This window comes from Dermatophagoides farinae, chromosome 5 (assembly GCF_024713945.1).
Source record: "Dermatophagoides farinae isolate YC_2012a chromosome 5, ASM2471394v1, whole genome shotgun sequence".
NCBI lineage: Eukaryota > Metazoa > Arthropoda > Arachnida > Sarcoptiformes > Pyroglyphidae > Dermatophagoides > Dermatophagoides farinae.
The window spans coordinates 3,236,477-3,263,598 of NC_134681.1; the positions used below are offsets into that span (position 1 = coordinate 3,236,477).

At 30.3% G+C, this 27,122-nt stretch overlaps 8 protein-coding genes across 13 annotated transcripts; 3 read left to right on the plus strand and 5 right to left on the minus strand.

Annotated features, from left to right (window-relative positions):
- Positions 1 to 78: 78 nt before the first annotated feature.
- LOC142597549 (carbonic anhydrase 6-like) lies at positions 79 to 484 on the minus strand. The gene has a single exon (XM_075731412.1). The coding sequence runs from the start codon at positions 427 to 429 to the stop codon at positions 79 to 81; it is 351 nt and encodes a 116-aa protein (XP_075587527.1). The 5' UTR covers positions 430 to 484.
- A 621-nt stretch (positions 485 to 1,105) lies between these two features.
- LOC124495560 (28 kDa heat- and acid-stable phosphoprotein) lies at positions 1,106 to 2,300 on the plus strand. The gene is made up of 3 exons (XM_047058971.2): positions 1,106 to 1,359; positions 1,423 to 1,674; positions 1,738 to 2,300. The coding sequence occupies exons 1-3, from the start codon at positions 1,338 to 1,340 to the stop codon at positions 2,073 to 2,075; spliced, it is 612 nt and encodes a 203-aa protein (XP_046914927.2). The 5' UTR covers positions 1,106 to 1,337; the 3' UTR covers positions 2,076 to 2,300.
- Positions 2,135 to 4,779, minus strand: INPP5E (Inositol-3-phosphate synthase). 2 transcript variants are annotated; one of them, XM_075731406.1, is made up of 2 exons: positions 4,611 to 4,779; positions 2,135 to 4,540 (listed from the first exon to the last, which is right to left on the minus strand). In XM_075731406.1, the coding sequence occupies exons 1-2, from the start codon at positions 4,701 to 4,703 to the stop codon at positions 2,351 to 2,353; spliced, it is 2,283 nt and encodes a 760-aa protein (XP_075587521.1). In that variant the 5' UTR covers positions 4,704 to 4,779; the 3' UTR covers positions 2,135 to 2,350. The 2 variants fall into 2 exon arrangements, with proteins under 2 accessions (XP_075587521.1, XP_075587520.1); XM_075731405.1 differs by having other exon boundaries at positions 2,135 to 4,565; positions 4,611 to 4,694.
- On the plus strand, positions 2,527 to 12,079 carry LOC124495543 (atrial natriuretic peptide receptor 1-like). Its single transcript, XM_075731402.1, has 11 exons — positions 2,527 to 2,653; positions 7,057 to 7,515; positions 7,580 to 7,944; positions 8,019 to 8,185; positions 8,258 to 8,765; positions 8,829 to 8,928; positions 8,995 to 9,754; positions 9,825 to 10,053; positions 10,165 to 10,522; positions 10,578 to 11,203; positions 11,270 to 12,079. Exons 3-11 carry the CDS (start codon positions 7,608 to 7,610, stop codon positions 11,857 to 11,859), a joined length of 3,675 nt encoding a protein of 1,224 aa, XP_075587517.1. The 5' UTR covers positions 2,527 to 2,653; positions 7,057 to 7,515; positions 7,580 to 7,607; the 3' UTR covers positions 11,860 to 12,079.
- On the minus strand, positions 11,969 to 12,905 carry Ubc7 (ubiquitin conjugating enzyme 7). Its single transcript, XM_047058983.2, has 2 exons — positions 12,638 to 12,905; positions 11,969 to 12,557 (listed from the first exon to the last, which is right to left on the minus strand). Exons 1-2 carry the CDS (start codon positions 12,762 to 12,764, stop codon positions 12,187 to 12,189), a joined length of 498 nt encoding a protein of 165 aa, XP_046914939.1. The 5' UTR covers positions 12,765 to 12,905; the 3' UTR covers positions 11,969 to 12,186.
- A 190-nt stretch (positions 12,906 to 13,095) lies between these two features.
- On the minus strand, positions 13,096 to 15,820 carry LOC124499458 (uncharacterized). Of its 4 annotated transcripts, none has more exons than XM_075731410.1 (4): positions 15,090 to 15,820; positions 14,867 to 14,910; positions 14,216 to 14,774; positions 13,096 to 14,147 (listed from the first exon to the last, which is right to left on the minus strand). In XM_075731410.1, the coding sequence occupies exons 3-4, from the start codon at positions 14,729 to 14,731 to the stop codon at positions 13,164 to 13,166; spliced, it is 1,500 nt and encodes a 499-aa protein (XP_075587525.1). In that variant the 5' UTR covers positions 14,732 to 14,774; positions 14,867 to 14,910; positions 15,090 to 15,820; the 3' UTR covers positions 13,096 to 13,163. The 4 variants fall into 4 exon arrangements, with proteins under 4 accessions (XP_075587525.1, XP_075587523.1, XP_075587522.1 ...); XM_075731408.1 differs by having other exon boundaries at positions 14,216 to 14,756; positions 14,815 to 14,910; XM_075731407.1 differs by having other exon boundaries at positions 14,216 to 14,756; positions 14,815 to 14,910; positions 15,027 to 15,820.
- A 3-nt stretch (positions 15,821 to 15,823) lies between these two features.
- Positions 15,824 to 16,717, plus strand: LOC124495581 (uncharacterized). Its single transcript, XM_047058994.2, has 2 exons — positions 15,824 to 16,041; positions 16,108 to 16,717. The coding sequence occupies exons 1-2, from the start codon at positions 16,017 to 16,019 to the stop codon at positions 16,524 to 16,526; spliced, it is 444 nt and encodes a 147-aa protein (XP_046914950.1). The 5' UTR covers positions 15,824 to 16,016; the 3' UTR covers positions 16,527 to 16,717.
- On the minus strand, positions 16,482 to 27,122 carry LOC124495554 (raf homolog serine/threonine-protein kinase). Of its 2 annotated transcripts, none has more exons than XM_075731404.1 (5): positions 26,976 to 27,122; positions 18,923 to 20,622; positions 17,778 to 18,852; positions 17,458 to 17,710; positions 16,482 to 17,398 (listed from the first exon to the last, which is right to left on the minus strand). In XM_075731404.1, exons 2-5 carry the CDS (start codon positions 20,575 to 20,577, stop codon positions 16,713 to 16,715), a joined length of 3,669 nt encoding a protein of 1,222 aa, XP_075587519.1. In that variant the 5' UTR covers positions 20,578 to 20,622; positions 26,976 to 27,122; the 3' UTR covers positions 16,482 to 16,712. The 2 variants fall into 2 exon arrangements, with proteins under 2 accessions (XP_075587519.1, XP_075587518.1); XM_075731403.1 differs by having other exon boundaries at positions 26,481 to 27,122.

The following is a 27,122-nucleotide window of genomic DNA, read 5'->3' on the forward strand; positions in this document are numbered from 1 at the left end:
AGGTGGTTGATGTAATTTTACTTTATTTATTTTTTTGTTTAAATAGATTTTTAAAATCAATTTTTAAAAAAAATCCTACTACTTACCACCATGGCCATTATTAGCCATACGCATGGAAAAAAGATAATGATCATAATTGATGAATGATAATTGTAAATTTGGTACATAAACAATACGATCCATTTCAATATTTATCGGTGATTGATAATGTCCTTTACAATATTTATATTGTTTATCCCAATATTGTTCACCGGTTGGACCACGATAATCCCATAATTTTTTTGTTATATGATCAATATTTGATTGTAATTCACGATTATTATGGTTATTGTGGCCAAAATTTATTGATTCGATGATTATGATCATTTGTAATGACCACCATATTGATAATATGGTCAAACATTTCATTTCCATAGCCGTTATTATCATCAGCAACAACAATTTTTTTTGTTTTGTTTTGTTGGAAAACCAGAAAAAATAAAAAGTTTTCGCATACCACAACGACACAATCAACGATGATGATTACAATTCTTCATTCCTTTAAGGTTCCATTTTTTTTTTTTTTTTTTGGTCGCACCATTCCTAGTGACTAATGATGATTGGTGGTGGTGGTGGTGGTTGCCAAGTAAATTTTCATTTTTACCTTAGCAAAGGGAAAAAAATCGATTCCTTTTTTTTAAATTTTCAAATGAATTTCTTTTTCTCTGTACATTTTTTTTGTTTTCTTTCAACTACTTGGCAGTAGAATGTATTGTTTTGACATTTTTTTCTTCTTGCTGATGATCAAATAGTTTGTCTTCCTACATAATTTATTGGTGGTATGAAAAGTGCTCTCTCTCTTTTCGGTTATTTTTTTTGGTGGAAATAAATTTCAAAAACCGAGTGTCATTAATTTTTTAGGTAAATTAATTACCGGAGAGATTTTCAGGTTTTTTTTCTCGTTTTTTTTGTTTAGAATTTCTTTTTTTTTTGGCAATTAAAAAAAACGAATCGTTATTTTTACTGTGATTTGAAAAAAATTAATCGATTTTTGTGTGTGTGTTTGTTCATAAAGGACGTAACGTGATTGCTTTTTGTTACAATTGGAAAAAATGAGTCAATGATGATGACACGCCAACCAAGCGACGAAAAACTACAACGTTTTTTTCGCATGTGTTGTGTGTGTCTGTGTGTGTGGCATGTTCATTTTTTACTCTATTTTCACATCTAATCGAAAAAAATTTTCATTTGTAAAAAAATCCACGTTGATTATCCTGATCAATCAGATTGCGAAATAATTCGTGAGACATTTTCTTTCAAATTTTTGGAACTGAAAACAAAAATCACTCATCATCAACATGGCACCACCAAGAAGTAAAAGTATGTAATCTGTTGGTTTTTTTTCTACAAGAAACTTATCAATTCCATTTTTTTTTTCTACAGCTAGCCATAAAGGTAAACGACGTCATTTTTCATCACCTGAAGAAATACAACAACAAATGAGCCGATTAAATATGAAAGATAATGATGATGATGATGATGATATTAAAGAAGAAGATGAAGACACTGATGGATCATCACATTCCAGTGATGATGATTCTTCTGATGAACAAAAAATTAGCAAACCAAAAGGCGTTTCTGGTCTGATTGAAATTGAAAATCCAAATCGTAATCCAAGTCGTGCTCCTACGACAGGTATGTGCGTGGTATTTTTTTGTTTCTTTTAAATCTAATCAATTTTTTTTATTGCGAAAATAGATCAAGTACAATTAACACGTCGTGAACGTGAAGAGATTGAAAAACAGCAAGCAAAAGAAAAATATCAAAAATTACATGCTGAAGGTAAAACTGATCAAGCAAAAGCAGATCTGGCACGTTTAGAATTGATACGTAAACAACGTGAAGAAGCAAATCAAAAACGTGAAATGGAACGAATGATAAAACAAAAACAATCTGGTAAAGCAACAAATAATTCTTCTACTGCTGCAGCTGCTGCTACATCATTATTACCGACATCTGGACAACAGCGATTAACCTCGGCACAAAAACAATCGCAAGTTCGTGCAAAAAAATCTCAACAGCAACAGACTAAATGATGATAAGACCAAAAATTCATTTTTGTTTAGGGCTTTTTTTTGTGTAAAACAAAACAAAATTTTTCAGCATGAAAAAAATTTTATTCAAAAAATCTCTTTTTTTGTAACAAAAAAACAAATCACACAGTGTGTGTGAAGAGGAAGATATAGAAAAATTTACATTTAACAAATAAAACAGAAAAACAAAGTATACATATTTGAAATTAAAAATTTTTTTTTCACCCGTTCGTTTGTTCGTTTTTGCTTTTTTAATCTCTGTCTGCATGTTTTTTCAATCACATGATTTGACATATTTTGCTATTTCGATCATTTTGCTGATGTGAAATTGATTCTCTTGAATTGGTCACCAAATCGATCGTTTGATTCATTTCTGATGATTCATGTCTGACTAATGGTGATATTTGTCGCTGCTGTTTTGAATCATTTTCACCATTGTTATCATCGACATCGCCACCATTCATAATGATTAGATTTGATTCTAATGAATGTGATTTATAAAGATGATGTCCACTACCATCACCACCATGATCACCATTGCCATTTTCAGATTTTTTAACATTTTTCATCACTCGTATTCGGTTCGTATTTTCATTTTGATTATTTGGATTCACTATTAATGTCATCATTGTGCCATTATTGCGTATTTCTTGCATACTTGTACTTTGCATCAGGTTATTACGTAAGCGCATACCTTCCATGTAGATTTTACGTTCATAAGCACCGGCATTTAATTGACCGACACGATCTGACCATTGTCGTTGATTATTAGCCATTATTATTGATGATGATGATGATGACGATGAATTTGCTGATGATTCATTTATGCCGCCACCTATGCCGCTATCCATTATATCTAGATTATCCATATGATGATTATTAGTCAATTTAGATTTAGATTTTTTAAACACGTGACGATCAACTAGACGGCGAAAATGATTTGTTTTTGTTATTGACTGTTGTTGTTGATCCGATAGCAAATCAGATGATGATTGTTCCGATTGCTGTTGCTGATCGGTTGTTTTTGCATTATTATTATTATTGTGTTTTTCAGCCAATCGTTTCAAATACATTTCATCCACTAATTGACTCAAACGTTTTCGTTGGCCACAACCAGAATCTAATCGTACTTCAAACAGACCATAAACTGGTTTATGATCAGAACTGATTATATTTGATATTGAATTATAATAGATACATTTAATTAAATTGTTATCATTCGATTCTATTTGTTGATGATTTGTTGATTTTGTTTGATATAAAATACGATCCGTATATGATGGTACACGTCCAGATTCATAATTATAATTATTTACAATTTTATCACCATTAATATTATCATTTGTTTTGGTTGATGATGAAGAAGAATTTGCTGATTTTTTTGTTGAATTGTCATCAACATCACCGTTATTCAATTTATATGATAATTTCATTGAAATTGATGATGACGACGACGACGATGATGACGTTGATGTTGATGTTGACGTTATTGATGTTGTGGTTTTGGTTGATGGATTTAATGATGATGATTGTATTATGGTTGTATCTATATGATGATCAATTGGATCATTGGTAGCTAAACCACCGGTGATTGGATGATTAATTTTACATTTATACGTGGGTAAAAATGGTGGTGGCCATCGTGCTTCTTCGAAACCATTGAATATAATACCTCTATTCATTAGATTACTAAGCTGATCTGATCGCATCATTTTACGTAGATAGGTATCTTTGGTTTCTGGATTGTTTGTATTCGTAATGCGACGTATAGCATCCAGAACAATATCTACCGGTAATTCTAGACGAAAATTCAGATCACCAAACCAGAATATAAATTCTGAATTATGATCACGAATATTATTATTGGCGCTGTTGTTGTTCGTTGTTGTTAAATTCATTTCTGAATTTGATTTTGATGGATATTTTAGATTTAAAATTTGTTGCACTTTATCCAATTGATTCATACGTGATCGAAGATTAATTTCATGTGCCGTAAGATGTGTATTAATAAATAGAAATGATGTTCCGAACAACGTGAATGATAATGTGATTGCACCTTTTGTACGGATACGATTTGCGGCCATTGGACGCATATGTACTGGTACCATATCCACTGTGGTACATGACCATAATAATTCACGACGAATCCATATTGAACAATGTAATACACCCACTGAAGACCAACGCAATAGACAATAATTTGGTCCCAACGATGATTGTATACCGACTTTTAAACTGTTGACAATCATCTCAGAATTTGGTGTTTCTTGTAAACCGATCACAAACATTTCCGGTAAATTTAATTGTCCATATTGTAGTGGTTGAAATGGTTTCAGATGTAATAATTCCTGCAATGATTGATTATAATCATTCGGTGGTTTGGAGCCCATATTCCATGTAATGATCGATAAACGTATTTTATGATCAGGAAAAAAACGTTCCAATTCATTTTGGCTGAAAAATGATTCCTATTCAAGGAAGAGAAAACAATGTCTGAAATTTGAACTATAGTGAAACTACAATGAAAAAAAAACATACACAAAATATATTGGAATCATGATAAATGAAACGATTCCTTTGTATCTGGTCATATGTAACCGGTGGCAATACTTTTTGTTGTTGTTTATTCATTGATAATATCGACGATGTTATTGACAATGAAGATGAATCTGATGATGAAGATGGTGATGATGATGATGATGATGATGTTGAAGATTTTTTTGCTGTTTTTGGCGATAAACATTTCGTTTTTGTTGTTGTTGTTGTTATATTTGCCAATGACTCTGGTTGTAAAAGTTGATCATCATCATCATCATTATTATGACCATTAATCAATCGACCACTTATATCAATCGGCTGATTATCATTATTAATACAATTGTTTGAACATTGTTTTTGCTGCTGTTGTTGTTGATCATTATTATGATTTGAAAATATTGTTTGATTACTACTATTGCTGCTGCTGCTTATGTCATCCAAAGATGATGACGATGATGATGATGATGAATTTGTTGCTGTTTTTTCCATTTTGCTATTCATTTGCTAATACAGAACAATAAAAAATATTTATATTCATAATTGATCATCATCATCATCATCATCATTAACAAATTAAAATCAATCATTCACAATACAAATGGCGTTGGTGTTGGTGGTCAATAGAACATTGTGGACAAAAAAAGACAGAAAACGACCTGGGGATTGATCAAAAATAGGAGTATATTTCCTTTTTGGAACAACAACAACAACAACAATAACAATAACAATAACAGATCCTTTATCCCTGAATGAGAAATAAATTATCATTTTTTTTTATTCCTGGTGTTTTATAAATGCATAGCATTCAAAATAAATCCATTTATCTATTTACATATATTACATTTATATAGAATAATAAATGTAGTCGTCGTCGTGGTGGTGGTGGTGGTTTTTTTTTATTCTTTGCCCAAAATGAAATAGAGAGAGAGAGAGAGAGAGAAACATTAACAACATTGATTCTTCTTCTTATTTGTTTTCATTTTGATTCCAATCATTTTTATATGAATTTATTTTCTCTTTGTGGTTTCTAGGTTACCTTGTTGTTGTTGTTGTTTTCTTTTCTATTCTGTTTCTTTTTTTTTTGTACATGGCATACACGCGCTTTGTCAATGACAAACGTTCCAGTATCAAAAAAAAGGAACTAAGGTTTTTTTTTCTTGAATTTCGAGATACAAAAACTAACCAAATAAACGAACGACCACAGCACACACACACAGGTAGATTTATTTATTATTTGTTGATTTAGATAGATTTTTCATCATGATGATTTAGTTTATTGTACACATTTACAAAATACCAAAAAAAAAACAAAAACAAAAACAAATTACAAAATTTGAATGAAAAATGAAGAAAAGAAAATGAGAAAAAAGTTAACCATCATTAACCAGAAAGAATATTGAACGATAATTCATGTTTTTTTTTGTGTTACTGTTTGACAAGAATCATTTTTTTTTAGTTTTTGTATTTAGACTGCGAAATGAAAGAAATTTTTCTCTCATTTTTTTTTCGTTTGGTTCTGCGAATTTTCGTTTCTAGTCTTGGCCAATAATCGATCAATCAATTGATTCGATTTTGAATGATTAAATTATGAAATTCACTCGCATACACACACACACCCGAAATGTAAACAGAGCAAAAAAAAAAATAAAACCGAAAAATGGAAAAATAAAAATGATAATCGTGGAAAAAATTACATTTTCATATATCTGGACAAATTCAGTTTAAAACAAAATTTTTAAAGAAAATTTAAATTGAAACAAAAAGTTGATAGAAACCTATCTAACTATCAGTAAGAAATTTTTAATTTTAAATGCCTAAACAATAGTAATTTTCTTGCTGTTCGTAGTGGATAAAAACCGAAAATGTTTTTCAAAGTGTGGGATTAAGTCATCATCAACGATGTTAATGATGATGATGATGATGACATACCACACACACACACACACAATTCTTTTGGGTGGATCAAACAATTTTCGTTCATTCTGGACAATGGTAAAAAGAGAGAGAGAAACATTAATTGATTGTCCATTTTTTTATTTGTCTATTTGTTTTCTTTTTACTCGTTCAATCGACAATAATTAATTTTTTCAAAATGTTGTTGTTGTTGTTGTTGTTGTTTTTCGTTTTTTTGAAAACTTTAACCTTCTTATTTTGCAACGATAAATTGGGCAGAACGTTTATTTTATTCTATTTATCCGAGAAACAAAAACAACAAAAAAATGATCCATCCATCCATCTCTTGTTTCGATTCGAGTTTGAATTCATGATCATTTCGAGATCGAGATCATTTTGAATTCAGTTGTTTATCCGATTCGATACAGGAATAAAAATTGATGATGATTCAGTATAAAATGAAAAATTTATTGATAATTCTGATAATTTTATTGAAAATTTTACAAATCCTATCGATTAATAATAATGCTATTATTTCCACCACTAACAATAGCGATGGCAATGGCGATGATGACGATGGCCATGGAATTGATCAATTTAGAGATGCATTTCATCTTCATAAAAAACATCAAGAATTCAATAATTGTCCAAATCAATCATCACAATTTTCACGTGAATGGATTAGAATTCGTAATCAAAATCATATTGATCAATCATCCACTGATTTCGTGTTGAATAATAATCGTCCTTATTATTATAATCAGACGAATCCATTTCCCGTTAGAATTGTCGGCATATTTGTTACTGATTCTGAATTGCCGTATACACTGGAATTGGCTAAACCATCGATTAATATAGCGATTGAAAAAGCAAAACGTTTATATCCATCAATACGATGGGAAAATGCCGTATTTCGTAATGGTTCCAATCGTTGTACTTCGAATTTTGCCGGTGTTTTTGCTGCTGAAGAATTCTATCTACGACGTGTTACGGTTTTTATTGGACCATCATGGTATGTTTTTTTCCCTTAAAGTGAAAATCAATCAATCAATGAATTTTTTGTTCAAATTCATCAGTGGATTAGCATTAGATCCAGTGGCAAGAATGGCATCACATTGGCGTATACCTGTCATTAGTTCTGGTGGTCCACAATCTCAATTTTCAAATAAAGAAATATTTAGCACTTTAACACGATTGTCATTTTCATTGACAAATCTTGGTTCATTCGTCATTCAGATATTTCAACAATTTCATTGGAAACATATGGCAATCATTTTGCAGGATAAAACATCATCATCATTAATACCATTGATTAAAGAGGCAATAATCGACATGTTTGATACGAAAACCGATATTGAAGTTGAATCACATGAAATTAGTCGTTCGTTAGCGAAAACAAATCTTAAAAATCTACTCATTGATTGTGCAAAAGAATCACGAGGTAAACAACAATGATATTTTTATACACCACTTTTTAACGATTTTTCCATCATTTTTTTTTTTTTTTGGCTACAGTAATATTAATATTGACAACCGGTGAAACATTGCGGCAAATTTTATTAGCTGCACATGATCTAAATATGGGCAATGGTGGCTATGTTTTCTTGACCGTAGAACTGTTTAAACATGCAAATTCATTTGGCAATTTTGATTGGTTCATCAATGGTGATTCACGTAATGAGGTATGTATGATGATTGTGTGTGTGTGTGTGTTTGTTTCCCTTATTTTTTATGAATTTTATTTTCAAACAAAGGATGTAAAACATATGTATGAATCATTATTCATATTGACCGTACATGTACCGATGACTGAGATATATCAAAAATTTGCCAATGATGTGATAAAGAAATCACGTAATGAATTCAATACATCATTCACAATGAAAGATGTTAATGTTATATTGGCTGGATTTCATGATTCAGTTGTTATGTATGGTGAAGCGGTTACGGAAACTATACAGGATGGTTTTGATCCACATGATGGTATGGAAGTTACAAAACGTTTATGGAATCGTACATTTTCAAATTATTTAAGTGGTGATATCTATATCAATGCTAATGGCGATAAAGAGACTGATTATACATTAGAGGATTTTGATCCACGTTCATTACGTATGAAACCGGTATTTATTTATTCTGGTAGAGATGATAAAATTATCTGGTCCAATTCGACGGCAATTCATTGGCCAAATAATCAGATACAATTGTCGGATCCAAATATTTGCGATGATCATCTACCCGATTTACATTGTAATCAATCTAGTGAGTGTGAAATCATCATTTTTTGAATGTTGTTGATTTACTTTTTTTCTTTGCAAAAAAAAGATTCACAATTTCTAGGCAATGCATGGCCAATATTGGATATATTAGCCGTTATCGGTATCGTTGTCATATTCATTTTGATGGCCATATTTTTCATTTACAGGTAAAGATCTAAATCTTGAAAAGTTTTTTTTAAAAATTAATTTTTCTGTTTATTTTTAACGTGAAGAAAAATGCGCCTAGAATCTGAATTGACAAGTTTATGTTGGAAAATACGTTGGAATGAAATCATTTTCATACATAATCAAAGTGATCGATCATTAGATACATCGAAACCATTGTTTTCGACATTTGTTTCATCACCTTCATCATCATCATCTGAACAACAACAAACGGAAATGACAAAAAATCCAACAACAACAACAACGGCCACAACAACAACAACAACGACTACGACAACGACGACAACTTCGAAGCCACATATCCGCACTAATGATTATTTTACTATACCAAATTATTTTCAACAGCTAAGTTCATGTTCATCATCATCATCTGGTCGTCAACGAACAGTTTCAAATTCGACAAATAATAATAACAATAATCTTGATGTGAATCGTTCATCAACAAAAACACCGGTAACATTATCGGTAAATATCAAAAACAACAGCGGCAACAGCAACAGAACTACTACTACTAATAATAATAATAACAGGCAAGCACAATTGAATAAACATACAGCAACAGCAATTGGATACAATGATTCATTCACCAAAACGGCACCATTACCAAATAAAGGAATCTATAAAGGATCGAAAGTATTTATTAAACATATGAATATCAAACACGTATCGATTAATCGTGATATATTGATTGAATTGAAACAATTGAAAGATTTAGCACATGAAAATCTCATACGTTTTGTTGGTATCTGTGCTGAAGATCAACATATTTCAATATTGACCGAGTATTGTGAAAAAGGAAATCTTCGGGCAAGTTGTTTTTTGTGGAAATTTTAATTTTCAACTCTTTTTTTCCATTCTTTCTTCAACTACTTACCAGGATCTATTGGATAATGAAGCCATACGTATTGATTGGCCATTTCGTTATTCATTGATCAATGATATTATTGAAGGTTTATTATTCATACACGAATCATCATTGGGTTATCATGGAACGTTGAAATCACCGAATTGTGTTATCGATTCACGTTTGGCTGTTAAACTGACCGATATTGGTTTGCGTACATTACGTGATCTATCCAAACAAAATTCTGGTCTACCAAATTATAGTGAGTAATCCATTTATTTATTATTTCCGAAAGAAAAGAAAAATGAAAATATTCCACAATTATTGATGATTTATTAACATTCGTTTATTTATTCGATCGATCGATCGATAGAATCGTTATTATGGACAGCCCCTGAACATTTACGTCAACGACGTCCAGATCTACATGGTTCACCAAAAGGTGATATTTATAGTTTTAGCATTGTATTACAAGAAATTATTACACGTAGTGGTCCATTTGAAACGGTTAAAGTAATCGGTGGTGATGGAAAATATTCCGTTGTGTCGTTGGATCCACAATTCATCATACAACAATTGAAATTGGGTGGTGCCACACCATATCGGCCAAATGTTGATCAACGTGAATGTGCACCAGAATTGATTGAATTGCTGCAACAATGTTGGGATGAAAATCCACAGAATAGGCCAACAATTTCGACAATACGTACACAGATTAGGAAATTGTCCAAGTAAGTCCAATTAATTTGACAATTTTTTTTCACTTTCTTTTTCTTTTGATTTCAGAGATTACATTGGTGGAAGTGGAAATAGTTTTCTTGAAAATTTGCTATTACGTTTGGAACAATATGCAAATGATTTGGAAATATTAGTTGAACAGAAAACATCAGCATTTTTCGAAGAGAAACGTAAATGTGAAGAATTATTGTATGAATTATTGCCAAAAACTGTTGCCGATCAATTGAAACGAGAGAATCAAGTGAAACCAGAATCATTTCAATGTGTAACCATATTCTTTTCGGATATCGTCCAATTCACACAGATTGCTGCGGCTAGTACACCGATAGAAATTGTTGATTTTTTGAATGATTTATATACATTATTTGATTCAATCATTGCAAGTTATGACGTTTATAAAGTGGAAACCGTTGGTGATGCTTATATGGTTGTTAGTGGCCTACCGATTCGTAATGGTAATGAACATGCTCGGCAAATTGCACGTATGTCTTTGGAACTGTTGGATCAGATCAAGAAATTTCGTATTAAACATTTACCGAATCAAGATGTACGATTACGTATTGGTATACATTCTGGACCATGTGCAGCAGGTGTTATCGGTCTGAAAATGCCAAGATATTGCTTGTTTGGTGATACGGTCAACACTGCATCGCGTATGGAATCACACGGTGAACGTGAGTCTGTCTGTGTGTTTTATTGTTGATTTTTTTTCGAATTTTTTTTCTCTCTCTTTATTTCAGCAAACAAAATACATACAAGTGGATCTAGTAAACAGATATTGGATCGTTTTGGTTCATTCAATCTAACATTACGTGGTGATATCTATTTGAAAGGCAAAGGAATCGTACAAACATATTGGCTTGATAATGAAAATAATCGTTTATTTGTGGATCGTTTTAAATTTTTAAATAAAATTGAAACATTATCTACATCTAATAGATCAACATTTACTACTACAACAGCATTTCAACAACAACAACAACAATCATCAGCTGGAATATCATCAACAACAGCAACAACAAATCAACAAACAACAATATTAATGAAACAACGTAAATGTGAATCATTAGATTTTATTGATAAACAAGAATTTTCAATTATCGATAACATGATGATTCAATCTGGTAGTAATATCACAGGTGGTGCACTTCAACAGCAACAAATGGAACATTCACAACAACAACAACAAACAGAACAATTAAAATCATCATCATTGAATAGTATACCAATTGTTGGTGTTAGTGGAAGTGATGGTTTGAATACAAGATATCCAGCAAAAACTATTGATTATATTCAATCATTAAATCAGCAGAAAAAAACAATTGAATGAATGATTTGGTGGGTCGGTGGTTGATTGATTGATTGGTTGGTTTCAAAATTGATTAATTTATTTATTTTTCCAAGAAAAAAAAACACAAAAACAAGCCCAACAACATATATTCCATTATGCAAACTTTATTATTTTCCATAGAAAATACACATACACGAATGCAGAATAATATACGAATTCACATGAATAAAATCCCTGAACTAATGAAAATTAACGAAAAAAGAATGTAAATAATTTTTGTTTGGATCACAAATTTTGCTATTTTTTTGGGGAGGTGGATGAGAAACATGATTGGAATAATTCATTTGCTAAAAAATTGATTTTTTTTCAAAAACCCAATGATTTTCGTACAATTTCTTCGGCTTTATCCAAAAATGTTTGACGATCTTGTCGCCACATTTTTGCCGCATCAACATTGGCACCGGATTCATCATTCGGTTCGGCTAACATTGATACAACGGAAAGTAAAACTTTTTCCACCGATTGTACTGGTGACCAACGTTCCGAAATTGATTCATAACCAAGAGGATCTTCACCTGGAGCATGCAATATTGATATACAAACACGGCCATCTGGATAAACATTTGGATGAAACATTTCACATGTAAATTGCATTTTAGGCGGTGATAATGGATAATCTGTTGGAAATGTTATACGTGCCGAGAAAACACCATCTTCATAACATGTTGAATCGGGTCCTAAATTTTTTTTTAATAATAAAAAAACCGTTTTTATTAATTGTTCAATTCCAATAAAAAAAAATCGAGACAATTATTACCAGTAACATAGGCTTCCCATTCGAAAAAATTATCTTCATTCACGGGACCGGCTAATATTCCTTCAGGTGGATTCAATGTAAGCTGTTTATATTCGGTCATCAAACGACGTACAGCCGATAATGCCATTATTTTTTATTTAATTGATAAACAAGAAAAGAACAAACAAAACAAAATATCAAAATAACATAAAAAAAAGGTTTAAAAACTTGAATAAAATCAAATCATCATCGTCCATTCAAGAGTAAAAACAAAAAAAAATTGAGCTCTGAAAATAAAAATAAAAACAAAAAACAAAAAAACAAATTCAACTTCAACAATCTCAATCGGTTAAAATAGTGGCCGATGAATGTTCCTTTTTTTCAATTTTCTATTTATTTATATCAGGATTTAGAAAAATAGAAATACAGAAAACGAAAATGAAAATGAACAAACGAGAAATGGAAAAAAGAGTGGAAAATTTGAAAATATTTTTTCCTTTGTTGAGATCACAAAAAAAAGAAGAAAGAAAGAAACCAAAAATTAAATTCAATCTTCAAATAGATGACTATATTCTTGATATTTATAGCTGTAATTGCCATTGGAATGTTCCAAATTATAATTATTGCTGCTGTTGATGTTGTCGTTGTAGGAATAATAATTTTGTTGATTCTGATAATAAAAATCGGTATTAGCAGCTGTAAAATCGGCTGTATTCATGCCATATTGTTGATGATTATGATAATAATAATCTTGTTGTTGTTGTTGATAATTTTCATCAAAATTTATTGGCCAAGCTGTCGATTGATGAGAATCAATAAAATTTTCATCAAATTGATAATAGTGTTGTTGTCCAGACTGTTCTGTTGCCATATTATAGTCATTATTGATGACATTGTTTGATTCAAACAATGATGATGATGAATCAGAAGTTTCCGTTGATAATGAATTATTAATTTGAAATATTTCAGACAACTGTTCCGATATGGTTTGTGATGGCTGTTGTGATTCAGGCTTTGAAAATGTATCGTTGTAATCCATGGTGAAAGATATTTCTTCTTCACTAGCTTTGATTGTTTGTATTATTTCATTAGGTTCCGTTTCAACATTATTAATTACATTGCCAATTATACCATTATCATCATCATCATCATTATTATTGTCTTTATCAACTCTGGCGATTGTAGTGGTCAATTTTTCCTCACTGTTGTTTGTAATGTGGATTGTCTGATCGGTAGTGGTGGTGGTGGTGGTGGTGCTGGTAGTGGTTTCCGATTCAGCAAGATCATTACATCCGGATTGTTGTTCGTCATTAATATTTTCATCAGAATCGATATGTATAACCGGAATATTATTATCGGAACATTTATTTTTCACGTCATCATTGCGAGGTAATGGGAATGGTGTTTCAATCACTGTGGTATGTGTAGCATGAAAACGTCCATCATCAACAAATGTAATTGTTCCATGACCGAATGGCAAATCTTTTCGAATGGGTAAATCTACGGATTCTGATGTTTGTTTCGATGTTTCCTGATGGTAGAATTGAAAGTAAATCAAATGGAATAAATTTTTAAAATTTTCAATTCACATAAACATACCAATACTGATTGTAGTTGCTGCGGTGGCGCTAGTGCTGGTGCTGGTGTTGGTTCTTGTTCTTGTTCTTCACGCCGATTTCGACGTAACAAAAACATCATCATCTTGCTTAATGGGTAAAATTTTTCGTTTGAAAATTTCAATGCTTTACGAGCGTGACCTAATTTCGAATATTGTTGATCAACAAGAAAACGTTTTGTCCACTCAGGAAATGGTGGAAGAATTATATTTGGTTTATTATTACAAAGACAATCTTTCAATGTTGATGATGCCGATTTCGATTGTGATTGCTTCAATTTCGATGATTTATGATTTGAATTATTATTTATTGATAATGAATATGGATGATATTGATGACGATTATCACCATGACTATTATTATTATTCGAAGTTGATGCCGTTGTTAATTGAACCAAAATCGGTGATACTATTGGTAGCTGCTGCTGCTGTTGCTGCTGTTGTTGTTGTGGTGTTGATGATTTAGATGAATTTTGTTCAGAATTATTATCCATCATCATCAGTGATTGTTTTTATTGGCAAATTCTGATAAATAAACAAAAACTGATTTTTGAAAAAAAAACAAAATTCAATTTCTACTTACAAATACAATGCTCAGTCAATGGCAAAAAAAACAAGCATGCAGATAAACTCACTGACTCATCAATTGCAACGTCATCAATCGATCAATAAATCAAAGCTGTTATTAGAGCAAAAAAAATCAATGATTTTATCAAAGTTTAAAATTTAAATCATCAAAAATTTTGTCAAAATTCACAACAACAACAATTCTGAATTTTGAAAATTTCTTCATACTAATTTATCAATTGGATCAATTGTTGACAATTTCGATGGACGCGATTTCGGTGGTTTTATTACCAATTTTTTTTCCATATCATTCATAAAATGCGGTAGATTATTAGTTGATGAATATGGACAAGGTTAGGTTAGGCAATGATGCTATTATATATGGATGTTGATGATCCTTGTTCTTCTGCTGCTGCCGCCTTCGTGATGATGATGATGATGATGATGATGATGATTCGATAAATTCTTTTCAGAATTATCGCCCATCATTATCGTAATAATATTCATTTTCTGCAAACATGGACTACAAAACAAAAAACTGAAGAATTTTCAAAATTTAATTTCTCACACATTAAATACTCTGTCATGATGGAAAATTTTTTTTTTTTTCGGTTGACTCATCAACCAATCAATCAATCAATCAATTAATCATGGCTGATAACACCGAATTTTTTTTCGTCAAAGTTTAAAATTTGAATAAACCGTTTTTCAAAATTCGCGCAAATTTTTTTTTGTTCTCAATCAGAAAACTACGGCCATGGTAAAAGGCAAAACAAGACATATGAAAACGAAGAGAAAACAAGTTTCTCTAAATCACCATCTGGTGTGTGTGTGTTTGTGTTCAACGAAAAAACTTGTTTTTTTGTTGATTTCCATTGACTTTCCCACAAAATATTCACATACACACACACACAAACTGAAAATTTCCATAAGAAAAAAAAACAATGTCTTCACCTTACACTTGATGATGAAGATGAATGAGAATGTAAGCAAAGAAAAAGATGACGCAGCTTTGCGTTTCTATGATGATGACGATGATTATTAGATGACCATTTTTGTCCATTAATGTTGTTGTTGTTGTGTGATTGAGTAAACATCTGCTTTTGGCTTGTGTGTGTGACTCGTTTTTGCATCAAATCAATTTTGTTGTGTTTTTCATTGATTTATATATATCATTCTTATTTCCGATTTAATTTTGATCCAATTACTCATCATTCAATGATGGCGACACCAATTAATCATGGTTTGTATTTGTATTTTTTTCTGGTTTCATTTTGATTTGTTTTTTTTCTACTTCAATTTAAAATAGCCATAATGGTATTCATCACCATGGCACTGATTACAGTATGTGAATCGGATTTAATGCGTAAATCAATAGTTTTCGATCCAAAAACACCAAAAGTATTTTATTGTCCACAAGAAAAACCTGTTGATATGACGAAAATGATTGTGAAAGCAATACCATTGGAACGTCTTTGTGAATATGAAGGACAAATGAATATACCGAAAAATGCCCGTTCCGATTGTTATAATGATGTTGATGAATCAGAATATGCATGTGCCGAAAAACAACGTATCGAATTACGTATTAATCCACCAGTAGATATGGCTGAAACGACAACAATAATACCAACACCTGATGCACCGGATCATATCAAAGAAAATACAAAAGAACAATTGATGAAAAAAAAGAAAAGTACAACCAAATTTAATGGGAAAAAATTATAAACAAAAATACAAAATACAAAACACAAAACAAATCATCATCAACATGAATAAACAAACAAAACTACTATATACTAAATGATGGCAGCTACTTGTTACATCGAATGAAATGATAAAAATCTATTTTAACTGTAACTGAAATATTTTTCTTTTTAAAAAAAAAAATTAATAAAATAAATTTCTTTCTCGTCAAATGTTTTCGGTTACAAAAAATGAAAATGGTAATTCATTATTCGTTGTTGTGGATGAACAACAAGTTGTTGTTGTTGTTGTTGTTGGTTTTGTGCGTGTTTTAGTTGTCGTTGTAGTCGTCAAAGTTGTAGTGGTTGTTGTTGCCACAATAAAATCATTGAAAATAATTAAATCTGGATCATCAATCGATGATGATAATGATGAATAATTATTATCATGATGATGTATTGATGGTTCCGAACGGGAACGATCAAATTTTGGCAATAATTGCATTATATTTTCAATACGTGATAATATCTGTCGAAATAATGGCCGTTTACAATGATCAAATTGTATACAATCATTCAATAATCGTGAGAAACGTTTTGGAATGTTATCACGTATTAATGATAGATCTGGTCTCAAATAACCACGTCCAACCATAAATAATATTTGATCCTTATTGTTTATATGTCGATATGGTAATGTACCCGATGTTAATTCATACAGAACAATACCATAAGAATAAACATCACTTTGAAATGAATATGGATTCGGTTCGATCATTCGAATGATTTCCGGTGCCATCCATAATACTGAACCGGTTGGTTGTTGAAATTTTTGCGAACCTTTCCATTGTGATTTCACAGTAGCCAGGCCAAAATCACCAATTTTTACGGTAAAATCATTATGTAGAAAAATGTCTGCAAAAGAATAAAATAATCAATCAATCAATCAGAATAGATCATTTTATATACTCAACTATTCGATTTAAGATCACGATGAATAATATGTTTGGCGTGTAAATAATCCATTCCTTGTGCTGTTTGCCTGGCAATTTCAATCAATTGAATAATGTCAAAATTTGTTTCAATCACATGCAAATGTTTATACAACGAAGAACCTTCACACCACTGTGTAACTATAGTCAGATGTGGTTTTGATACACAACCCATAAACAGAATGATATTCACATGACGTGTTTTACGCAATACGGTTAATTCATTTTTAAATTCCTGAAACAAAGGAAAAATTTTTTTGGTAAATCAACAAAAGAAGAAAACAAAATCGGAATAATTTTACCTGCAATTGTGTCTGCGTAGGTTCGGCAACTTTCAATTTTTTCAATGCAACTGGTCCATGCCAATGTCCACGATACACTGTACCATATGAACCGGAACCAATACGTGGTCCAACCAGAATTTCATCCTGTGGTATTTCCCAATCTTCAATCGATTCACGATATAAACCATGATTATTATGTTGATTAATTTTAATCTTTTTCACCGATTCATCAGCTGATCTTGCACGTGGTCTACCATTATTATTAATTGTAGAACCGGTAGTAGTGGTGGTGGTGGCGGTGGTGGTGGTGGTAATTATCTTTGTTGAATCATTCGTTTGAATAGGATTTGTTGGCGATGTTGTTGCTGAATGTATTTTGGCTGTTTGTTGCGGTGGTGGATGTTTTGAACCATCATTATCAGCGATTATAATGGCCGTAGAATTAAAACAAACATTTGGTGCTGATGTTGAACGTTCACGTGAATGTTGTTGTTGCGATTGCTGCTGTTGTTGTTGTTGTTGCGTTTGTAAATCTGGTCGTAAAAAATTTGGCGATAATTGATTAACAGCCTCTGATTGATTGATTAATTGATCATTGTCATCATCATCATCGTTAACAGTTTTTATTATTTCAATTTTATTCAGTTGTCGTTGTTGTTGTTTAATTGAAGAAGTTTGATTTGGATGAAACGTATTTTTACATTTTTGTTGATGAAGATGATGATGATTATTAACCGATGATGAATGATAAAAACTACCATCACGTGTTACCATATTACCACCAGTTGGATATTGATGATTAGCATTCATTGCCAATAAATGACGATAATAATTATCAATGCGTAATGGTTGACATAAACTTGGTACTTGTAATGCACAACGTGTATGAAAACGAATACCGCAAGTTTGACAACGAAAACCATGAAATAGAATACGATTACAGCATTCACAAAATTCCAATGTAAAAAATGTTTTTCTTATATAATTATGTGATATACGTGTTTGGATTGTTTGAAATGGTTCATTGGTTTTAACACGTATTTCAGCACCAGGATACAATAATGATACATCCGTATTCCAATCGATTGGTTCACTACAGAAAAAAAAATTGATGTGTCGATTGATTCAATAATTATCGATAATTATGAAAAACTACCACTTACTTTGAATCACAAAGATATACCGTACAAATATCGGATGTTAATTTACGACGATACATTGATTTTTCCAATACATCACGTATAGTTTGTCCCGGTGTAATCGATACAATTGTTCGTTGATCATCTGGTAAATGGGCACGTATTATTTTACCTTGAAATCCATAATCCATAATTATCGATGATGATGATGAACTAACAATTGAATCTTTACGTTCTTCGTTATTATTATTATTATTATTGGGATGATTATGATGATGATCTAAACTAGAATTTGAATTTGAATTTGATGAATTATAATTTTCATCATCATTGTTATTCTGTATCGATTCGTTGAAATTTTCTTCATCATTTTGACCATTGCTACTGCATGGACTAGTTGTTGTTGTGGTCATTTTGGTCGTTTTAGATTTTGAATGAAATTTACTGAAATAATTTCTATTTTTACTTGATTTTCGTTGACCATTGTTTTTGTTGTCATTTGTATTACATTTATCATCTGTCATTTGTAACGTCATCGATGGTTGCGGCAAAGTTTTACCTGAATCATTTTTTGTTGTTGGTTTTTTCTGTTGATTATTATTATCACGTTTTTTTCGATTTATATACATCTTTATAGATGATCGTCCACTGTGTTCAGATATTGTTTGGCCGCTATCATTATCATGATTATCGTTTGTTTTGGCGCCATTCGTCATATTCGATGTTTGACAACCATTTTTTAAATATGAAATAAATTGACTACTTTTAGCATCAGCAAATGATGCCACTGTCAATAGACTATTTGCAAATATTTGCAAATTCGAAACTGATATTGAATGTCGTTTTTTTGTTGTTGTTGTTGTAGATTTTTGTTGTTGTTGTTCATTTTTTGTTGTTGTTGTTGTTGTAGTAGTAGTAGCAGCATTCAAAGGGTTATTCATTTGTTCATCATCATTATCATTATTATTAACACCATTATCGCTAGCATCATTGACAATAATCAATGGTTCAACAAATAAATGTTCCGATAATAATGAACGTTTTTGATATGAACCAATATACGATTCTGCACTTGTACGACGTATTGTATTGATAATTGATGATGATGGATCAATCATTTTTTTTGATTTTTGTTTTTTATTTTCATCATCACCATTACTATTAGTGGAAAATGGATAAAATTCATAATAATCAGATGGCGTTAATGGTTCATCAGCACCACTATTATTAATGCCAATATTTGCCATTGTTGTGATGGTGGTGGTATTGTTCGTGGTGGCTGATTCATCATCCGTACATAAATTATAATGACAACAATTCATTTGATGATTAAAATTCAAAGTTGTGGCTGTTGTTGTTGTTATTGTTGTTTTGGTTGTCATTGAAGTAGACGATAGTTTCGATACAGTCAACGATTGATCTTGTGATATTAATTCATCATTTTCATCCATATCATTAGAATGATGATGGTGATCAATTATTGCCTTTGGCTTCTGTTCCATTTGTTGTTGTTGTTGTTGTTGTTGTTGTTCGATTGATTCAGTTTTTATTTGTTTTTGCTGTTGTTGCTGTCGTAGTTTATGGCTAGATTGTTCTTGTTGTCTTTCATTATCATCATTTATAAATACAATCATCTCTTTTTTATTCTGTGTGGGTGTCGTCGTCGCTGTTGTTGCCATTGTTGTTGTTCTTCTTTTTTTTTTGTATTTTATTTTCTATTATCTCTGATTCGATCGTAAATGAGAAAATAAAAAACAGAAATCATCATCAACATTGTTATTTTTGGGAATGTATCGGATGTGGTGGTGGTGATTGTGGTTGTGGTGGTTTACAATGGAAAAATCAAAATGAAACAAAAAAAAACCAAAACCAAAACCAAACAAAAAATAAATCCCAGGATTATTATCAATGTCGTGCTTGTGTGTGTGTGTGTGTGTGCATTCTGTGTGCATGTGTATTTTAACCGTGGCCATAACCATCAAAATGGATCGGATCAACAGAGAAGCTAATGGTGTGTGTGATTGGTGGCCAAAAAAAAAAAAAAAAAATGCAAGGGGAAAAAAATTTTCAATATTTTATCGAAACACGAATGATAATAATAATAATAATAAAAATTGTAAATCGGATTATAAACGAAAATTTTTTTTCTTTTTACGCAACACACACACACACAGAGAGAGAGAGAGAGAGAGAGAGAGAGAGAGAGAGAGAGAGAGAGAGAGAGAGAGATTGAAATCCAACATTATCGTTGGTTTTTATTCATCATCATTCATTTATTTTGATTATATGGGATTTTAATGAGAAAAAAAAATTTTTTTTTCTTTGTTCATCACAAATTAATCGATTAGAAAAAAAATCTGTGATTAAATTTTGGATAAAATTACGAAACCAAGTAAAATTTTTCAATTTTGTCTTTTTTTTTTGGTAAAAATAGCAACACTCGTAATCATTCATTTGAAGCAATTAAAAGTAGAGAGAGAAAGAAAAAAAATGTTCATTTCATCATCAATTTTTATGATTATTTGGCTTCTCATTGTAATAACAATATAATAATAATGAAGAATAAAGAATTTGATGGAAATTTCTAGCAAAAAAAAAAAAAAAAAAAAAACACAGAAACACACACACACACACGGACACACCTATTTTAGAGATCCATTTGGAACGAATGGAAGAATGAATGAATGAATGAAAGTGTTGTTTTCAATTTGCTTGTTTTTTTTTGTTTGTGTGTCAGTACGATAATAAAAGAGAAAGAAAGAAATAGTGAATCCTCATGAGAGTGAAAGAAAATCAAACTAAATCGGGTAACAATAACAACAACAACAACAACAGCAGCAACAACAACAACATTGACGACGATAAAAAAAAATGTTTGATGGTTATTTAGGGAATGAGAAAAAAAAATTCTTTTCATTTCATTTATTTCCAATGTACAAATCAAAATGTCTGATTTTAAACATTGATAATCAATCGATTTAACAGAATCTTTATTTTCACAATTAAAATAATGAGATTATATCATCATCAACATCATCATAATGATGTTGAATGTCTCTCGCGGTGGTCAAGATTTTTTTTTCATCATTTTCTCATAATTGATGCGTGTTTGTCGGTGTGTGAGCGAGTGTTTGTTGACCAATTTTTTCCTCTCCATCATCATCATCATCATCAAAATTCTGTTCTCATTTTCTCTTTCTCACAAGATGTGTGTGTGTGTGTGTGTATAGTCAGACATCAGATATTGGAATTTTTTTTCAGTGAACCAAAAAAAAAAAAAAAAATGATGACGATAAGGAATTTTTTCTCTTTATGAATGAAAAAAAAAATAAAATAAAATAATGGCCATATCATTCATTTGTTTTTTTTTCATGTCATTCATATATTTATAATTGAAAATTTCTGGTTTCACACACACACACACACACACACACACACACACACACTGAGAATTCAATTCTATCTGCTGCGTTTTATTATTATTCTTGATGCTGTTGTTGTGTGGGAAGAGAATTTTCTTCTGAAATTTGGATGAAAACAGAATTTTCTTTTTCTTGTCTTCATATATGATGCATAAATAAAGACATTTTCAACCAACAAAATAATAATAAAAAAAACATGTTAAAAACAGAAAAACGTAGACACACGAACAATGAAAGAAAAAAAAAAATATCATTTGGACCAACAACAAAATATCGAAACATTTTTATTTTTTTTTTTTGTTTTCAAAATGGTGAAAAAAATCTGTTATCAAAAAACAAAATAGAGGAACAAGAAAAGTATAGAAATGGTTGTCGGTTCACAAAACATCATCAATTTTCCATTGTCATCATCATCATCATCATCATCGTTATATTTTTTTTTCTTTATTTTCATCTTTAACACAAATCGATTTCACCGACCAAAAAAAAAAAAAATTTTTGAACCGATCCAAACAGAAAAAAACAACCGCGCCACCCATCATCATCATCATCATCATCGTGATCGAGTTGGCAATATATATATATTTTTTGGCTCCAATTCTTTGGTCTTTTGCCATTTATCTTTCGATACACTTTTTTTTATGGTTCGCGGTTCATTTCATATTAAAAGACTGGAACACACAAACATATGATAATATCCAAACTTTGAGTTAGTGGGAAAAAAAATGTATAAATCATTTCAAAATCTAGCTTTTTAATATCATTTTTCTTTTCTTTTTTGTCACATTTGTCATTTTTCATATATGAAAAAAAGGAAAAAAAAATAAAAAATTTTATCACAAGTAGAACGTAGAACGTAGAACATAGAAAAAAAACCTATCAGATTTACAAGAATTATTTTCCAGTGAAAGATGAAAACGCCAGCAAAATCCGTTGAAATAATAACAATAATTCATCGATTTATGTTTCATAAATATAAACAGTGAAAGTGAAGAAGAAGAAAAAAAATACTTGACATTTTAAATCATAGATGGAAAAAAAACCGATTCAGCCACAAAAAAAAACATTTCAAGTATCATCATCAGCATATAATAATGATAATCGCGAAAAGAAAAACACAAATAATGATGATGATTTGGGCTACTACTACTAGAAGTACGACAAATTTGTCATTAGAATGCTGATGAATATGAAAAAAAAAATACCAGCAGCAGCTATACTAGTATTATATCACAGGTCAAATATGTCCATATAATATGGATATAGATCAGAAATGAAAATGAAAATGGTGGATGATATAGAAAACTTATAGATTCTGTGGCAACAATTTACTAAATTGGTATATCCATAATAATCATCGGGTTTTGTTTTTTTTGTTCATTTGTAAAGTTGCAATTGTATATATCATGAATTGTGGTGGTGGTGGGTGTGCATTTTTTTCTTCTCTACTCGTATGTCAAATAAATTTGTGTGCAACAGAGAATTATAATTAATAATTTAATGAAAACATCAAAAATGTATGCGGCGAATAATGCGAAAAATTAATTGAGTGGATATAAACTGAGAGAAAAAATCAAAAAAAAAAAAACCACACCTGGGCACACACACACACACACACACACGACAATGAAAATGATTATTCTGCAGCCAATGGAAAATAAAATAAAATCCGGTAATTACCACATCAACAAACGAAAAAAAAAATTATCGGCTAAATGTAAATGATATAGTGGGATAATGGTGATTAATATCGGGTATAGAATTTCGATAGCGAGTGAGAGAAATTCTCTTTATTTTTTTTATGCTAAAAAAAAACACTAAATTTTCAATGTTGTCCCATACACACATCATTGAATCATCATGTTGATAATATATGGTTTCAAATTGAAAAAAAAATGAAATTATTTCTGCTTGAAAAACTAAAGATATATAAATATTATAGTACAAAACGCAAGAAAAGAAGAAGAAAACAAAATTAAATTAAGATCAATTAATACAACATATGATGATGATGATGATGACGATGTCAATGGGCAACGTGGATGACGACAATATTCACATTTTCTATATTCGTCGATAATTAAATCTCTAAACCACTCGTGTGTGTGTGTTGAATAAGACTCGAACAAAAGAAACAATACATGTAGATAGATGGATAGAATGAGCTTTTGTTTCAGTTATTAATAACAAAAAAAAAAGATAATAAACAAAAACAAATGATAATGATGAAGATGACAATGAAAAAAACAAAACAAACAACAATGGAACCAATGGATGAATTTGTTTGTTTGTTTTCGTTATTTTTGTTTTTCAAGGACAATTTTCATATTTATTCTTGCATTTTCATCAATAAAAAAAAAATTTTATATTCCAGAATCCAGATGAAAATGATGATGATGTGTAATTTTTTGTTTTTTTTTCATTTGATTCTTTTCCATATTATTATCGTTGGCATAGGAATAATGGAAATAATAATTCAATATAAAATTCATCATTCATATGATGAATTTGTTTTTGTTTTTGATTCGTTTTGTTTGTCTGTTGTTGGAATAAAAAATGAAATTGATGCTTTTTTCAATTCAACTGATTAGTGTGATTTTGGCATTCGGTACTGGTGATGAAATATTCAGACAAAAGAGTGAAGTGGTGATGGGCAACTATTTTATTAATTAATAGTGGGATTTTTTTCCGAAAAAATTTCCAAATATTCAATTTTGTCAATGAATCAAAATTGAATGCAAAGAAGAGAGAAAGAACAAAACCACAAGACCAAAAAAAAAAAAAATAAAATAAAATAAAGCCCCAAGGTATTTGTGTGCATGACTAATACATGCAGAGTTTTTTCAAAAAAAAATCCCAAACAAAATCAGAATTTTTATTCCAAAATCAATATATAATTGAAATCACTTGGTTATCATCGACCATTTGACAATTTTTTCATTATTGCACAACCAAATAAATTGAAAAAGAAAGATGAAAAATTCAATCAAACAATCATCGATGGTTGATCATCGATGAATAATCACAAGGAGAAAAATTTATAACAACAATAAAAAAAAAGTGAAATGGAATATTTTTCCATACAACGTCATCATCGATGATATCTGATCAGATGATGATGAAATTACCGAATTTCTTCTTCTTGAAAGATAATTATTAAGGATCCAATAAGGCTATAATAAATGAAAAGAACATGACAAAGTGTGTGAAAAAACATTCGATGATGGTGATCGAAGACGATAATGAGAGAGAAATTACATGACAAGAATTTCTGTATGTTATTGCTATGATTGAAAAAAGAATGACAAACATACACACATACATAGCGAAAAAATGAATACAAATACAAAACGAATAGAGAGAAAAAAATGTAGGTTTTTTTCTTCCTTATTTCAGAACGAAACAACAACATGAATATTCTCTAGAATTATTATTATTTGTTTTTTTTTGATATTTATTACATTTTTCATATTTAGCAGTAAGTCATTCAGTCATTTATCAAAGTAAATTTGCAAAATTGTCGATTGATAGGTAATAGAAACAAAAAGTCAGCTTTTATTCTGCATTGCATCAATGATTGTTGTGTTTGGATTCTGTGTGAATTTCAAAGAAAAGTGAAAACAAATTCATCATGCAAATAGTAATAATTCATTCATACATGTATTCAAATTCTAGGCAAAAAAAAAATATTTTCGTTTACAATTGAATGAAATGATGAAATGTAAAAATTTAAATTTAAATTTTTACATTTCATCTGATTTCAACGCAGCATATAAATCGTTTGTTCATGTTTGTTTATGTGTGTTTGTGCAATGTGAATAAACAAAAAAAAAACTTAAAAAACACAGAATCACACAGAATTTGTACAACAATGCTCTAAGTATGCAATGCATTGAAATGAAATTTTTGTTTTCTCATCATCTCAATTTGCAGACACTTGAATTTGATGTTCATAAGCGATAGAAGTAAAAGAAGTAAAAGAAACCATGAAATAAATGTGAAAATTTGAATGAATTTTTTTTTTTTTTTTTTTTTTGGTAGAAGAAAATTGAAAATTCAAATTTCAAATGTATGTACATACATGCTAAATGAATTGGTTGAAATTGAGAATGAAAAAGAGAAGAAAAATAAACAAAACAAAACAAAAAAAAACACCATACCTTTATGTTTGTTATTGGAATTTTTTTTTCCCGGTAAAGAAAAAATTTTCAATTTTCTTTTACCCGAGATGATGATGAAAATTGTTTCTCATTTGTGTGTGTGTGTGTGTTTTCGCAGACGATTAATATTTTTTTGTCGGTTATTCTAGGGGAGAAATTTTTTTTTTTTTTGAATTTTTGACATTTAATCACAAGTTCATAACGCGCGCACACACACACACACACATACATAAAAATGATGATAATGATCCAGAAATTTTTTTTTTATTTTGAAAATTGAACTATTCGATACGATTGGCAATTGCACAAAGAGACGTCTGTTCTGTTTTTCATTAATTGAGAATGAATGGATGAATGAATAAGATTCACAGTTAGCACACAGATATATATATAAATAGCTTTTGATCATCGTAATCGTGACATGCGTCTTTTATTGCTGCTGTTTTTTTTTTTTTTTTTTTTTGATATTTTTTTTATGCATAAACATGCGCATACAATACCAAAAGAATACAAAAATCTTTTGTATCCAGCCCAGAGCGATAGAATAATGGAACGAGAGAGTTTTATGATGATCCAGAATCCATGTCTTTTATTTCATCGGATAAATATTCGTCATTCGTGTTCAATGGTCGGTCGTTTGGT

Bases quoted from the DNA above. Each gene is read 5' to 3' on its own strand.
- LOC142597549 (XM_075731412.1), bottom strand. From the start codon at position 429: ATGATAATAACGGCTATGGAAATGAAATGTTTGACCATATTATCAATA.
- LOC124495560 (XM_047058971.2), top strand. From the start codon at position 1,338: ATGGCACCACCAAGAAGTAAAA. The intron at 1,360-1,422 runs GTATGTAATCTG...TTTTTTCTACAG, and splicing joins GGCACCACCAAGAAGTAAAA to CTAGCCATAAAGGTAAACGA. The intron at 1,675-1,737 runs GTATGTGCGTGG...TTGCGAAAATAG, and splicing joins AAGTCGTGCTCCTACGACAG to ATCAAGTACAATTAACACGT.
- INPP5E (XM_075731406.1), bottom strand. From the start codon at position 4,703: ATGAATAAACAACAACAAAAAGTATTGCCACCGGTTACATATGACCAG. The intron at 4,541-4,610 runs GTATGTTTTTTT...TTCCTTGAATAG, and splicing joins ATGATTCCAATATATTTTGT to GAATCATTTTTCAGCCAAAA.
- LOC124495543 (XM_075731402.1), top strand. From the start codon at position 7,608: ATGGCATCACATTGGCGTATACCTGTCATTAGTTCTGGTGGTCCACAA. The intron at 8,766-8,828 runs GTGAGTGTGAAA...TGCAAAAAAAAG, and splicing joins TTTACATTGTAATCAATCTA to ATTCACAATTTCTAGGCAAT. The intron at 8,929-8,994 runs GTAAAGATCTAA...TTTAACGTGAAG, and splicing joins GCCATATTTTTCATTTACAG to AAAAATGCGCCTAGAATCTG.
- Ubc7 (XM_047058983.2), bottom strand. From the start codon at position 12,764: ATGGCATTATCGGCTGTACGTCGTTTGATGACCGAATATAAACAGCTT. The intron at 12,558-12,637 runs GTAATAATTGTC...AAAAAAATTTAG, and splicing joins ATGGGAAGCCTATGTTACTG to GACCCGATTCAACATGTTAT.
- LOC124499458 (XM_075731410.1), bottom strand. From the start codon at position 14,731: ATGATGATGGATAATAATTCTGAACAAAATTCATCTAAATCATCAACA. The intron at 14,148-14,215 runs GTATGTTTATGT...TTCTACCATCAG, and splicing joins AGCAACTACAATCAGTATTG to GAAACATCGAAACAAACATC.
- LOC124495581 (XM_047058994.2), top strand. From the start codon at position 16,017: ATGATGGCGACACCAATTAATCATG. The intron at 16,042-16,107 runs GTTTGTATTTGT...AATTTAAAATAG, and splicing joins GGCGACACCAATTAATCATG to CCATAATGGTATTCATCACC.
- LOC124495554 (XM_075731404.1), bottom strand. From the start codon at position 20,577: ATGGCAACAACAGCGACGACGACACCCACACAGAATAAAAAAGAGATG. The intron at 17,711-17,777 runs GTAAAATTATTC...CCTTTGTTTCAG, and splicing joins CTACGCAGACACAATTGCAG to GAATTTAAAAATGAATTAAC. The intron at 17,399-17,457 runs GTTGAGTATATA...ATTCTTTTGCAG, and splicing joins TCGTGATCTTAAATCGAATA to ACATTTTTCTACATAATGAT.